This window comes from Corvus brachyrhynchos, unplaced genomic scaffold (assembly GCF_000691975.1).
Source record: "Corvus brachyrhynchos isolate BGI_N302 unplaced genomic scaffold, ASM69197v1 scaffold221, whole genome shotgun sequence".
Classification (NCBI taxonomy): domain Eukaryota; kingdom Metazoa; phylum Chordata; class Aves; order Passeriformes; family Corvidae; genus Corvus; species Corvus brachyrhynchos.
In genome coordinates this window covers 2,591,394-2,607,617 of record NW_008236622.1, presented here as the reverse complement: position 1 = coordinate 2,607,617, position 16,224 = coordinate 2,591,394, and the positions used below count along the sequence as shown (strand labels likewise).

At 36.6% G+C, this 16,224-nt stretch overlaps 1 protein-coding gene across 2 annotated transcripts in view; it reads right to left on the bottom strand.

The window, feature by feature from the left end:
- The window catches only part of SLC9A9 (solute carrier family 9 member A9), a 180,597-nt gene that overhangs the window by 126,469 nt on the left and 37,904 nt on the right, over positions 1-16,224 (bottom strand). For both annotated transcript variants that reach the window (XM_008644138.2, XM_017726473.1), the window contains exons 5-6: positions 15,454-15,569; positions 7,317-7,422 (exon numbers count right to left, since the gene is read on the bottom strand). In XM_008644138.2, coding sequence (XP_008642360.1) covers positions 7,317-7,422; positions 15,454-15,569 — 222 coding nt within the window. The remainder of the gene's footprint in view (positions 1-7,316; positions 7,423-15,453; positions 15,570-16,224) is intronic.

The following is a 16,224-nucleotide window of genomic DNA, read 5'->3' as shown; positions in this document are numbered from 1 at the left end:
GAAAGTGTAGCTAAATAATTGCCACTTAGGTGTGATTTGCAAGGACTGCAAGCAACGTTCTTAATTCTGGACTTAAAACTTATGTATCTGTTTGTGTATAAGTGGACAGAGATACCTGCAGCTACTCTGATTTGATTGGGTCTGACAAGTACAGCCATTCCCAGCTGATTTGAGCTAAGCTATCTTCATAAATCCCTGAGGGCAATCTCCATAACACTGCTCACTGAAATCTACTCTAGCTTAGCAGTCTGCCACTGAAGGCTGCCTATTCAAATAAATTGCATAGATAAAGCAGTGCCAATTAGAGAACTGTAGTGGGCTGACCCTGGCTGGATGACAGGTGCCCACCCAGCCACTCCATCACTCCCTCCTCTGCAGGGTGGGGTGGGGGGGGAAGAAAATGAGATGGAAAAAGGCTCAGGAGTTAAGATAAAGGCACATTAATAAACTAAAAGCTGTGTGTGAAAGCAAAGGAAAACAAAAGTTTTATTCTCTGCTTCCCATTGGTGGGTGATGCCCAGCCAAGCACGTGTAGCAGTTGCTCCGGAAGATAAATGCAGTAACATTTATCTGCCCCTTCCTCCCTTCTCTTAGCTTTGATTATTAACCTCATCATATGGTATGGAATACGCCTTTGGTCAGTTTGGGTCAGTTGTCCTGGCTATGTCCTCTCCCAAGGCTTTGCTCACCTCCTACCATTGGGATGCTGGAGAGAAAGCACTGATGCTGTGCCAGTGCTGCTCAGCTGCAGCCAAAACACTGCTGAGTTATCAACACCTTTCCAGCTCCCAGTACAAAGCACAGCTCTGTGAGGGCTGCTGGGGGGAAATGAACTCCAGCTCAGACAGACCCAGCACCACCGAGAGTAAGAAGACCTTTAGCATATATTAACTAGATCTAAGTAACATTTTAATATGACATTAATATTGGAAAAAGGGATATGAAATACTGAAATATGAAAAAAATCGAGGAGTGAGAACTCCTGAAAACATTCTGTTCTGAGTGCCCATTTTCATACCGAAATTCCAGCTTTAACAAGCATTACAGAAATTCAACAGCATTTTTTTCCTCTGATTTGAGCATAACACTGGTCTGTACAGTAAAGCTCATGGAGGAAAAAGAAAAGAAGTTTTATTAAGCAAGGATATAAACATTTTATGTGGGATTTCCTCTATTCTGCGAAAGAAGCTCTTTTAAAGTTCCTGCTAATAGCAAGTTTGGTTAGTTTCCCAGTGCTCACATGTCCTGTTCCAGATGGTCAGTGACGTGAAACTCTAATTATCATCAACAAAATAAGCTGGGACTAAACCCTCCCTCAAAGGTAAAAAGAGCAGATGGACAACCATAATTTCATTATTATAGAAATAATAGAGAAAAAAGACTCCTCATCTACCTTTTAAAATCACTCACTACCTTGTTGCACAATTAACTCCTTGCTCTATTAATTTATAAATTAATCTGTTATTTGACTGGTTGAAGGGCTGCTTGGTATATAAGCCTTTCAAACAATATTGGGAATAGTAGCCAAATTCGTCTTGTCTAAGGGGAACCAGTAAGTGAAATGATTGGGCTGAGCTTCCATCCAGCATTTTGTTTCTTTTCAGGTTTTCAGGGGATTCTATTTTATTCTCCTCCACAATGTTACAGACATACCTCCTCAGGAATCTTTGTGGGAATAAAATCACAAATAGTATTTATCTGGAATGAGGCAAGCGTTTATCCAGAGATCCAGTTAGTCATATGTCCAGAATTGTAGGTCACAGACATTGAAATCCCTAAATATTTGTCAAGGATACAAGATCATGCAAGTCAGTACCATGGAGCAGCTCTCCCTATGCCTGTTGGGTTCCAGTGCTGGTCTTACTTTGAGCTGTGATTTCTAGGTCAGCTTTTGCAAAAGCAACCGCTCATCTAAACCTGCCACTGCTCAAACTGAGCTCATACAGGCCTCAGTCCCTCCAGGTCTGCCCACCCAGCCAATGTAAAGACAGCTACAAAGAAAGGGTCTGAGAACAACCCCCTGTATTTCTAGCAGAATTTCATTCCTTTTCTGAATTCAGATTCACTTCCTGATTGCAGCATATCGCTCTTTAGCATTGGCTGTCCTAATTCCTATTCTGTTGCCAGTTTTTTACAGTTCAGGAGCAGATTTTGACGTACTACTTAAGGATTTCAACACAGACATTCACAACAAAACAATATAAAACTGAAAAATTGCATCAGAGAAAGATAATCAGGTTTTCCTCTGCATCCCTATGAGTAAACAAGCTTTTCTTCCCTCTGAAGAGTCCTAGCTACAGGTTTATGTATCACTGTCATGATCTGTAGTTACACAATGTGCCTTATCTTTGTTTCTTGCTTCTTTTTCCTAGCCATGCCTTCACAATGTTCATTTGTTGCTTTCACCAGCTCATTTTCTTACATCTTCATTTCACCATCTCTTCTCACACAGAGAAATCTATTTTCTTTGAACAGGAAAATGTTGCATGTGTTGATACTTTTTACCTTTCTGTCACCTGTCTGGTGGCACAGGTGTTTTTATTTCCCTCTTTCTTTCCTGGAAAGGCTCTGTGCATGCTTCGTACTGTAGCTGGCAAGGAATGAGGCTTTTATCCTTTTGAAAAAAATTACCTAGGCTGAAGAGTTCTATGTGTAGGTACACTAAAGCTATTAACTGTGTACATAAAGGCCCACTTATGCATAGAAGTGGCTTTTTACACTATTTCTTATGTACTGATATGCCTAGGATGTGTGAATAACATCTTGTCCGCACTCAGATACATGTTGAAAATAAATAGAACTTAAATGAGTTTCTTTTTCACTCCAGTGGCTGAGATAGTATGGTAAAAGACACTAAGAATTGCATGAATATAGGATTTTAAAAGTGGCTAAAAATATAAGGGCTATAGACAAACCAGCATTCTTTTTTTTCCTTATGTGATAACTCAGTACTTTTTGCCATTTGCTAATAGTGCAAATCTCAGCATGAGGTAGGGGATTCAGGCTGACAGAATTCCTTGTGTTCTTAGACTGAACAAACTCCCAGTTACTTACAGGTGGGGAGAAACCTGAGACAAAGGATTAGCTAAGAGAAAAGCCTTTGTTTCTTAATTGATACACATGAAACAACAGATTTTGACATAGTACATATAGGAAGTCCATGATGTCACTTTTAAAGGCCACTTTCTGAATATAACTGCAGTTTGTGGGAAAAATATGATGTGAGAACATTCAGATGTCTTTCCTCTGCAACATTTGTTATTCAATGTGCTCAGGGATCAAAGTGTGGCAAAAACTATACAGAATAATGCTTTAAAAATGGAAGGGCAAAGGATCCAAATTAGAGAGAGTCCATGACAAAAGAAAGAAGAAAAATATAATCCTAGAGGGAGCTTCACATCTACTGAGATATGCTTCAAGAAGACACCTATCATAACTTTCAATGCCAATATTATTTCCCGCAATTCCCAGCTTCCAACTTAATTATTCAGCAGCATAGTTGCAATATCTGTTCTTGTCCTTTGCAGAACTGCTGGTTTTAATATATAATACACAAGGAATAACAATTAGAAATTGTGAAAAGTAGGGAAGTAACGCTTGTAGATAACGCACAGTTACCTCACCGGGCTGATGACCACGTGAAATAGAGACTGAATATTTGTAACTGCATTTGAGGTTTGTCAAATATCTGTTTCTTCAGCCTCTGATTACATTTCTCTCTTGTGTATGCTACCTTCAAGTTCAATGACAAAATAACAGAATTAAAACTGCTGAAATAAAAACAATACAGGTAAACAAATACCTAGAACCAGAAAGGTTTAAAGATTCTTATTCATTTTCAAATTGAGTGCCATTATATTAGAAGAGTTTCTTATATTTTGAAAAGATCTCAACTGTATTAAAATTAGTAATATGATGACTGTGCCTACCAGTAAGAATCATCACTGTGTGTCAGAAGGAATTCTCTTGTCTGCCTAAGATAATTGTAGGAATCACTGTCCGAGAAAAGACAACCTTAGAGGGTGCTCAGCACAAACTGAGCTGAACTCTTCTGAGTTATTTCCCCTGGAAATTGATACTGTTTTTCAATAAATTTGTTACCCTTTCAATAAATTAGTTACCTTTGCCATGTTATTTTTGAAAGCCCTATAGAAGCTTCTGCCAGGAAAGAATGGTTTGAGCGTGATATTAACTTGTATAAGGTATAACTAGAATAGAATGAAAGTATTTTTTGAGCGAAGAAGGTGTACTATGACTTGAGTTGGTAGATGTTCATCCTGGAAATATTTTAGAGGAACCATGAAACTACTTTTACCAGGATTTTCCTCAGTCAGTATTCTGGAAAACAAAGTATGTATGAAATATTTGTGGATGGCTAGTCATATAGGTTTTTCTGGCTAAAAGCAGACATGTTTAGTAATCTAATAAGTAAGGCTCTGTTATCATTTTTCTTAAATACTTTGAATTCTTGATGTTTATTTTCTGTGAGAATTCTCACAAATTTTTATTAAAAGGAGAATTTTATCCTAATAATGAAAAGTTGTAAGGAACTCTGGAAGTGATTCCTATAGAAGAAAAACCCCATTCCATCTCCAGTGCCCTTGCTTAGAGAGGCTCTTGTGTGTGTGAGCTCTCCCAGATGCACAACAGCTTGTCAGCCTTCCTGCAGCCACGGCTGTCAATTTGAGTCACACTGATCCCTCCTGCACAGATTATCTTAAAATAGCACACTATAAATGAAATCTTGCAATTATCACAAACACCCAGGTGTTTGGTGTGGCAGGATAGCCAGAGGAGAGTTGTTAAACTGGCCCAGAGAACTTGTGTCCTTGATTAGTGTTTTCTGAGGGCAATTGGCCACTGTCTGTACACACTCTTGCAGAAACACAGAGCTCGTGCGAACTGCTAAATCCACAGGAAAAATGCAGGGGTAGCTGGTCCTGCTTCTGTCCTTCTTAAACTAAATGAAAACAGCACAGGAAAAAGAGAGATTGGAGGGAGAAGCTGAAAGAAAGGAGAGAGATCAATCTAAGCCCTTGTTGGCAGACAGCCATACTGCCTTCACCTTGCCAAATTGCCACCTCCAGCCATAAGGGCCTTCTCTCTTTTCTCTTCCTGCCTCTCCTGCAGTGAGTCACTCCTGCAGACATAATCTCATTTATTCTGTTAGATAATGAAAGACAATGTGTATTTTCAGATTCTGTTTTTCTGGTTCTCATTATGCAGTGTACTAAATTACTTACTATTGCTTTTCCAGATCTGTAAACATTATTCTCACACCTTTTAAAATAGACTTCTATTGCTGTAATTATGAACATGTTGTGTTTGCACACAAGAATGGTATGGGTTACAGGAAAAAAAATAGCTGTTCTTTTGCAGTGATAGAAAAACAATTTTCTTCATTTAAACTCAAGTTGGTTTAGTAGGGTGTTAATGACCTGAAGTTGACATTATTAACAGTATATCTTTACTTAAAATGCTACAGGAAGATTATATTGGGTTGAAGAAGCATTGCATTTGTGCAGAAGCTGATTATTTAAGCCAGAGAGTAACGAAATATGAAACTCATGGTGCCATGTATTTTCTTCAGTCTCTACAAATGACTGTAGAAATCAAAGAATCAATCACAGTGAATATACAAAAAAAAAACGTCAGTTTTCCAGTGACAAGAGATTCTATAGTAAAGATTTGTAATCTCCCATGTACAGCAAAGAAAACATGAGAAGGAGATAGGCTGAGGTGCATAACCTAGACTTGAGTACTGGAAACAGTAGAAAATCATGAATCATGTACTGGAATACTGACGGAACTGGAATCTGATGGGACTTTTTTGATTTGTTCTCAGTTGAGTTGCTCCTTTGGGAGATCCGTGTGCTTTGGCATCAGGGTGACTGAAAACTAGAGAGACTTAAAACATTCTGGGTTCCCTTGAATTGCTTGGAGCCTTACTGTTCCTCGTTTGAGAACCTTGCACTATCAGATGAAGAGTCTAAATGAGCTGAAAATGTCTGGGACGTTATTAAACAATGACAAGGGAGAGAGATAAAAAGCTCAGACTTATTGCCACCTACATGCTTCCTTCCAATTCTAATAGCTGCTTCAATGCTTTTCTGTCTGTTCTCTCTACCGAGTTCTCTGGTCTTTGCTTAGTTTTCCTTTTGTGCATTTTATTATCTGATGTACCAGATGATGTACTAAATGACACATTCCAGCCCCAGTCCCTGGATGTGACTGCCATGCTGTATCTTATCATGAACGTCTGTGCTCAGACACTTGAAAATATTGCTCTTGCTCTGAAAACAGTGGGACGAGTTTAGTGTAGGTGCAGGTTACTAGACTGGTAATGGAGAATGATAAATAAGAATACTGGGTTTTTTTGTATCCTGAAACAAATTTGGGAGGTTTTTTTGCAATTCAATTATTATAAGTTGACACTCCATAGGGCTACAGACAAAATATTAAGCTCGTTTTTAAACTACTGTAAACTCTTTAAAAGTTTTTCTTCTGAAGGATAGGATAAACCCTAGTTCAAGGGACCATGTTTTAAGGAGAAACTTGGCACTGAATTGAGGCTTACTGTGAAGCATCTTCAAGCATCATGGAGAACTGAATTTGATTTTGCAGTTCTGTTACTTTTAAGATTATCTGAGAGGATTATTTGTATTTCTAGCAAAGCTCCAGGAAGCATATAATACATGTAGAGTGGAGTAAACTTGAGATCCCGTTAATCATGTACTTAGCATCTGTGTTTTTAGGACAGCACATACTTGTGTGATTTTGGTCCATCATTTATGATCTGTTTGGGGATTCCTGAGAATAAAAAAGCTATACATAAATTTAAGATAACATTACCAGCTGAAGCTCTGCCAGCTTCTGTAGACAGAAGCAGAGAAACAGATACTGTGTATCACTGTGGTTTTACTCTTGGAAAATAATAGTTTGCAAAAATAAAAAGAACTGTCCTGAGTTTTATAGTTGTCCTATGTCCTAGGGGCTCATTTAGCATTATTTTTTCAATATACCTTGTTAAGATGAGAAAAGAAATCATAATAAATTAAGTTTACCATTTTACAGAATATACTGATTTCTGGGTTGAAGAACATGAACTAAAATTGCATTCTGGATATACAGTTGCTATTAACAATATTGGAATTCTAGTGTTTAACAAACCAAGAAAAATTCTAAAACTACATCTTTGTAACAAAACCTTCAAATGGTATAGCTGTACTTGAACAAACTATATCAGTGAGAATGATATCAGTGATTAAAGCTTTAATTATCTCCCCAAGTAAAGAATGGAGGTGGGTGTAACTTACTGTGTCAGCACGATAGCCACAGCATCATTTAGGACACTCTCTCCAAACAGGAGTGTGTATAAATCTGTATCCACATTCAGCTCATGGAAAATAGCAAGGACTGTCACTGTATGGAAAGAAAGCAAAGTGAGTTGTTGTTTTCATATTCCTCTGGCAGTTCAAGAAATAAAGCATCGTTAGAATGTTGGTTTTGACAAACCTAGTCGTATATATTGGCTAAGTGGATAAAAATGAGTTAAAAAGATCAACTGGAATATATAAGATCCTTACATTCATCAAGTCTATGAGTTTTGGTGCTTCAGCTGAGGTGGGAAGAAGCTTTCCCTCTCACACAGAGAATCTTACATAAATGAAAATGTCACAGCGTGTTTCACAAGCACTGTGATCTTGTGACCACAGGGGAATAAGGGTGCTGAAAAGACTTGGGTTTTGCTGTGGATTTTGTGTGTGATGAGTAAGGGTTTACCTGTTTTAAGAAGGATAGAATAACACTTATCCATCTGTTATACATGGTCACTTAGGAACATGCATTGTAACCACCCTGTCCTGACCCATGCTCAGCTTGGATGTAGCTCATGGGTAGCCATGGAGCCTCTGACACAGACCAGGATATCTGACACCTGTAACCCATTCTAAGGTTCCTTCAGCATATCAGTAGTTTAAGTTCCTTCCTTCTCCCTGAGTCAAATCCTATATTTGATTTTCAGTTTACCAGTGAAATAGAAAAAAAATAGAGTGTGTTGAATTTAAATTGAAAGTGAGCAAATCATTTAGATACACATCCCCAGGAGCATTTAGACATTTGGTTCATATTCAGGTAATTAAGTCCTTAGGCCTTATCTGTTTTGTGCCTCAGTTTCCTTCCCTGCAGACAGGGGATCACAGTCCTTCCTGTGGTCTATCTTGCACTTCATAATCTCCAGCTGAAGAAGGCTGTCTCTGTTCTGTGTGTGTATTATTCTAATTCTTATTATTCTTATTATTTGCTCTTTGCATGGACAAAGCAGAGCTTTCTCTTTTCAAGCAGAATTTAATGTAAAGACCCCCAATTACTTGTCTGGTAAAAAGTTACATGGCAACTCACTGCTTCACTGGTACTCATTCTAGTACATAATTGTCCAATTGACTCAGTCCTCATAGACCAGGAATCCCAAAGACTAGGAGTGTCTCTGGGATGTCATGTTCACATCTGACATTTTAGAAATGAAAATTATATACTTTTAGATTCACATGACTGCTGATAATTCACACAAAAGCATGACCAGCTGATTATGCTTTCTCTTAATAACATTTCTTGGAACTTTGAAAGTGTTACTGCTAAGATTTTCTAAATGGTACTTAAATATCTATGTAATCTCAAAATCAGTTTATAAACCCAAAATAGATTCTCAGTTCTCCTGTGAGATTTTATGTCAAAGTGATCTCTGTTGATGTGTTATCTCTGAAGAATTTTGGAAGTGTTATTCTACAGATGACAATTTAGGATATGTGTGTAGCTGAACATTTGCTGATATAGCTATATTTAAAGTAGCTAGTTATATTTAACCATCCTGGTAACCTCACCCATCTACTCCCACTGCAGTTATAATTTAAACTAGGAAAAGAGCTCTTTCCCCAGAATAGCTCAAAGGTGTAGGCAGAAGCTTTATTGACAAAAGATATTTTTTTGGTTCACCAACATCTATATTCATGTTTTTTGCCTGATTAGCAATGCTGACTTAATATGCTAAATGTGGACTCAGTTTAGTCTCCTGCTCTCTAATGTCATTGGCATAAAAACAGACTTGTTTTCTAAACCTATTTGCCACTTTCAGCTTTTGCTTATTAGCTAATTAGTTTGGGCTTTCATTAATAGTCCCTGTGATAATGATAGAAGAAAAAGAAAACAGTAATCAAAGTCCAATGTACTGCTGGGGTGTGTGGGTAGCAGGCCAAGCCAATTAGACAGATGCCTAAACATTCCTCTCCTTCCTCTTGCCTCCTAGGTAAACAACTTTCTCTTCTTGCTTTCTCTTCCAACTCTACCTCAAAAATATGACTTAAAATATTTTCAAATGAAAGCAAAATAATAAAGCAAGCAACACAGTAATGCATCAATTGCCTCTTTTGGGAGAAACTCCTCAGTTCACCCAATTCTCAGAAAGTATCTTCCATTTCAAATTTTTCCCCATTTCCAGGGGAGGTTATTGGATCTTCCACTGCTGACAGATATTTCTTTGATTTGTTTTTAAAGAACTGAAATGATGCTGGTTCCACAAATCCCAAGGGAGTCTAACTCTCTCTTCAGTATTCATACAATTTATAAATGCAGTTACTCCTGAATCATGTCTAACCCAAATCTCCCCTCCTGCTCTTCAAGTCTGTAATTTCCATTCCTAGCCTAATGAGAGACGAATAATTTGTCATATTTATTCCGATTTTCTTTCCAGCAGCATTTTATCTATTCAAAGACTCATTTCAGACATCTCCTCCCTAAAATGACTCACTTCTTTCAATCTCCTCCATTTAGTGTTTTCTTGCCCTCTAATCAGCTCATATCTTTCCTGAAATACAGTGCCTAAAATCAGATCCCAGTAATGTAGTTGACACTAGCTGTCAGGAAATAGAATGAAAAAGATGGTGTAGAACATGTTAATAAATCGTTTTCCTTTTTTATTTTGTTATGTATTGGTACTTTTGACTCATTTTCATATGTTGTAAACTTGAAATTGTTTTCAGAAGTGAATGCTCACTTATCTGCTATCTATGAAGATGCTTTAAGTGTAGCATTTATTCTTGTCTATTTTAAATCATTACAGGAATCATATTGAGTTCTGATCGTGTCTTTCAAAGTGTTTGCAATCTCCTTTCAGCAGAATATTGTACAATAAAGAAACACCCTCTGTTGCGCTAGCCAATTCATTAATGAAAATGATGAATAGAATCTGCATAAGAACAGAGAACTGCAGGATCTTTAGCACATCCACTGTGTTTTAAGAGCTCAAGGAAACATTTTCACCTTGTTTTGACCACCAGTTTCTAGTCATTTCCCCATGATCACATTTGCCTTCATTAATTATGAGAATCGCTGGGCATAGGTCAGAATGGACACATTAAAAGGGATGTGATACTCTGCTATGGAAGAAAGTTAATTTAAGTTACCTCTTGATAGAATAATGCTCTAGGAACAGTCATGTCCAACGAAGTCACATCGTGTTTTGTCTAATGGATGACTTTAAAACTCAAGGGAAATAATTTAAAAATAATTCTATACCACAGAAACATACCTAGTCTGTGAGAACTTTGATATTTAAGTAAAGACTGTAGATGCTGCACTGCAGTCAGCTCGGCCTCTGGCTTTCTGGAGGCACTGCTGAGGAACAGTAAGTAGGGCCTGCTTTGTGTGTGGTAACTACTCAAATACTTGTATATTCATTAGATACAATATGTATTATAAAAATACCAAACTACTTCTCATTAAAGTACACAGCATCTCTTATTTCAATGCAAGCATATGAGGACAGATATAGAGATAGGTAAAGAACTGGCTGGAAGGACAGGTCTTTGGGGGAGCACTTACACCTTCTCTGGCAGTAGAAATCGGACACAGATAGAAATAAAATGTACCAGAGCTGCTCACTCAGAAAGGGCTGTGAACTTCAGTTAAAAATTCGGTGATGGGAAGCAGGAAATAGTGAGGCATCTAAGATTTTCACAGTATTTATGCCAACAGAAGTCTGAGTCACTTCTTCCTTGACTTCATGCACTGAGGTAACATCTGTCACATGCTAAGCCCAACATGATTTCAGTTGTACCCAAGTCATTAGAAGTGTCTGTGGAGCTGGTTTGTGAATGGTATCTTTTGGCAAATGTAGAAACAAACTGGCTTGTTATAGATCCCTGTAAAAAGTATATATAACTGAAATATCATCAAACTACAACAATCCCCATGCTAACTGTATTCAATGCTACTTTGCTGTTACTTTTAAAAGAATGAGGAAACTCAAAAAATAAATTAATAAAATAATTAATAAATAAAGTACTGGTATTATTGTACCTTAGTCTTCTGACTAGAACTATTAATATCTTTCATAGCTCATGGGCCTAAATTGTTTTAGGAGAGCAGTATCAAATGGGAAGAAAATAAAATTAATCTTTTATTTCCTGTTGACTTTATCTAAAAATAAATATTTCAATTTGAATTATAGACTTTCCCTATTAATAAGTCACAGCACTCACAGATTATTTCAGTGGTGAATAAGAAGAAAGCAGACACATATTTTAATTAAAAACACATTTATAAATGGTCTTACGTAACCAGTATTTGAAATGCATTATCTTGTATTTATACATTATGATTCCTAATGCAAAATCCTTTGATTTTATGAGAAAAAGAAACTGCTCTTTCTGATAAATATCCAATTTTATCAATAACAAGAGCAGTGCAACCCACAGCTCCAGTTCAGCTGTAACCATAGTAACTTCAAATAGGGAAGAGCCTTGTGATTGTCAATGTGACCAAAGGTAAGGGAGTTCACATAGCTCAGAAATAGCTGTGCTTCAGCAAGCCCTGTGAAGGTAAATCGGTTTTCTATACTTGAAATGTCAAAAATTAGGAAAAAAAAAGAAAAAGAAGGAAGGGCTAAAGGTATGTGAAATGTCTTTGGATGGGAAGGTCGTTGCCCCAAACATGTTAATAATAGCAGCCTTGGAGACTGCCAGAATTGTACGGTTCCCATGTTTTTGGTGGCTGGGGCAGAGGTCTGATCGTTACATCCCTGTGCCAGGTCTGTTCTGTTCATTTTTCCATTACAGCCACAGGCACCCTGAACCCAGGCTCGTTGCTGCGGCTGCCTGTCAATCACAGGGGACAGCTGGGCCACAATTCCCTTATCTGCAGTTTCACTTTGCAGGTCTCTGATGGGCAGGGACTGAGATCTGGGGGCTCCACACCAGCACCTTTTCCTCACTCACTCTGCTGCTCTTGAGGCGTGACACGCGCATGAGAACATAGGGAGGAACTTCTCTGTCCCCTTTGAAGGGCTCACACCAAAACACTCCCAGAGTCAGGGTACATTAGAAATCAAAACCTAATACTAACACAAGGAAACCATTCAACAGTGAAACAGGGAAATCTGTGTTGTTTTATGCAGATGAAACAATAAGAAGATATGATTTCCTTGATGATGTGATAAATGATACCTATTGATCAGAATAAAGAAAAATGTAAATACTGGTCTCATGTTTTAAACCAAGAATAACCAAGGGATAATTTGGGAATTTTAAAATTCTGTTTCTTAAAATTTAACCTTTCACCTGAAGTCTTAAAATGAGAAACTTTCTCTACTGGAAATGATAAATTATTTGAAGGAGACATTCTCTGTAAGACGAATTATTTGGTTGAGAGTAACCTTATTTTGTCCCTGAAGTTTCTAACTTTCCTCTCTAGAGACATGAAAGTTTTTTGAGGCATCAGAAAGTATGGTTGATATTTAAGGATCACAGCCTATAATGCAAAACACAGTCCCAAGTATATCCAATCATAAATTAATTTCTTAATCTTAGCTCAAGTGCTAGTTTTTTATGTAAGAGAACACAAAGCATATAAGAACAATTCTTCTGAATTATTTTTATGCAAAATTATCTAGATAAAAAATCTTCAGATAACCTTCAGAACTAAAACCTGCAGAGTGCTATGACATTATTTCCATCTTCTTAATAATACTAGAAAAATTTAGCTGGTATATGTTTGTTTACTGCCCTGACAGTAAAAGTCTTTATTTAACACGTAAACATCTACCAGTCATCTTTACTAATTCAAATAAGGAGCTCAATCAAACCAACTTCTGTCAAGTCAACAGATCAGTTTTTAGCATCTTTTGAGACTTAATTGCTTTCTACAGCCAAGGGAAATTAAATCTCTTTTTGAAATGATTTTATAATCCTACACAGTGAAGAATTAAATGAAAAATCATGTAGCAAATCTGACAGGAATTTATTTCATCTTAAGACTAATTTATTGTTGATAACACTAACAACATTTTACTAAAGATTTCTTTAAAAACCCCAAAATGAACCCTAGATATCACAGATAAAATCTTTATACTGATTATTTTATGCCCTGATATGTATCAGTCCTCTAGGGTGCCATATTTTAACTGATTTTGGAATGCCAATGAGCTCTTTACATACTTGAGATTATAATTCACTAGCAAATCCTACAACACAATGAAATATTTTCAGCAGTGTCAACAATTTAATTAATGAAAAACTTAATTCAAAATTCTCTTAAGTCTTTGAAGGGTTGAAATTTATGGATAAGATTAGTGAACACATGAAACAGCTTATAATATCGTGAATTGATAGCAGAGGGAGCAAGACTGAACATTAAAAGCTATTGGACGTGCAGAGACACTATATAAGCAGATGAGTAATTAGAAACAATATTAATCAATGACAGTTTGTCACACTAAAAATAGTTTTCCCACCTGCAGCTTTAGCTTTTTAAGCCTGTTTAAAACTCTGGGAAAAGTAATCCTTGTAGCTTATTCCTACAGTGCAAGAGGTGCTTCTGTTTTGTTTATTTTGTTGGGTTTTTTTCCTTTCTTGTGATTGTTCCAGATTAATCAGTGGTGATTTAATACCCTTATAACACTCTTATAATCAAAATCAGTGCACTTACACATTACTCGTCATAAGTCAACATTTGTGAAACTAAATAGTCTGTAAAACAGGAAAAGAAACTAAGCCAGCTGCAAAGGCCTATTCTTACCACTATCAAGAAATATACTTGGAAATTGAAAGGATGCTTTTATTCCATAAGAGTATTTTCCTAGGTTTTCCTTGTGCTTCCAGGTTCTGTGTTTTTCTCTTGCTCTGAGGATAGGCTCCAATCATGTGCTGAATCTTATTAATGTAGCTGGGTGATCTGAGAAGTGGCAGCATATTGGATGCTTGGATTAATTTGAGAATAGCAATTTGATGCAGCTTTTACAGTAATCTTGCAACAACTGGTTTTGTGGAAATAAATTGTTTTAGACCGTACTTTTAAACCATCAGAATGATAAATCACAAGCCCAAAATCTTTTGTTAGATACTGAGAGTTCATTTAAAGACTGTAAAAAGTTTGTAGAACAATATTGCTTTTTCTCATTTCTTTTAAAAGCGAGAAATTTGAAAGCTTTATTCCTAATTTTCTTGAACAAGCTTCTCTAGGGTAGTTTTTTAACACTAATGCAGCATCTCACATGCATCACAAAATGTTTTCTGTTCCATTTCCTTTAACAGCTCAACTGAAATTTTTGCAAAATTCCAATGTACCCTTGCACAATTTTTGTACTTTGTCTTAGTAGATAACATATAAAAAAAATCTTCTGTTCGCCTTCTCCTTTACTGTATTCCCACAGTTGCAAATAGCAATACTTTCCTTTTAATAGCTGAGTACTCTTATTAACATTTTCAACATAACAAAACCTGGACAAATCTATGAAACCTAGACTAAGTTTGAGATTAGCCTGTTTTAATTAGAAGATTGGACTAGAAGACCTCCAGACATCCCTCCAAATCTAAATGATTCTGTAATTCTGTGATTCCAAAATTGACTGAGTCTGCTTCCCAGACTTTGCCATTTACTGTAACTTTAGGCTTTAAATCTCACATCTGCAAATTTGAGCCAATTTCTTGGTATCTGGTTTTTCAGAGTTGTATTTATCATGAACACTTTGCTCAAATTGTCACTGATACCTTATAAACAGTATTTATATGGCCAAATCTGAATGCTCCATTCCCCATATCTTTAAACTGGGTTAGGTCACACGTGGATGTGAGGTTGTAGTTATTATCTGTGAGGCTCCAGCTTACAGCAGCTCTCACATCAGCAATCAACAGGTGGTGTCCTGAAGATTGGAGAACATATTCCAAATCTTTTCAGCAACCTCAATTATAAAATTTGTGAGCTAAATCTAGGAAAAAACAATTATTAAAAACCCACAAGGGTCCTCTGGAGCTGATTTGATTTATGATTATCAGAATATCAGATATTTAACAGATAAGGAAAGAAAAAAACCAAGAGCAGAGACTTTGAACATTTCTATGGCATATAAAATTCTTATTTACTCTTCTGAAAGAAGTGAAAAAGCAACTCATTTGAAATGGTTACCTGGATCTGTGGCAGACATCAGCGATCCAAAAAATAAACAGTCAGTGAAGTGGAATTCCCATTGCTTTAATTGGCCTATGTGTACCATGGCCTTCACAAAGCCGTACATTATCAACCTGTCAGGGAAAAGATAAGACTGGCATCAGACAGCGTATTTAATACTTATGTTTAATTTACAGTATTAAACAGGTTCTTATTCTCTTCAGCTTCTTTCAGTGAATGTACAACATGAATACTGAACATAAACTGGTATCATACAGAAATTCCATTTCCTGTTCAACTGTCAAATATTGTATAAAATGTCAGAGAAAATTCCAAATCAAAGGTTTTTTGAGTAATTGCCATCTGCTGTTAGCAGAGAACAATGGTTTGGGCTGTTTATTTTTCAAAAGGAAAGATAAGGTAAGCTTAAGGAGACATTATTAAGACTAATTTGTCTAATGTAGAACATTTAAACAAAGGCAGTTCTACTATCAGCTCTGTGGCTTGCTCTGTATTTCTAAATGAATTATTTTGTTCTATCAGCTTTTAAATGTTAGCAGCACTCAAAGTTCCACATAAGGTCTCTAAATGGGTATATTTAACAACTCACAGTGACAGGGAGGCAACAAAGTCATAGATTTGGAACATTAATAAAGTAAGAAAACAGAAGAATAAGACTGAGATTAGCTTTGCTGCAGGAGACCTGACATTTTCTACACCCAAAGTTCTTTTTTTTTAAAATCTGGGGAGGAGCCCATCAAGCTAGAGCAAGTATTTTACCACTTCAGC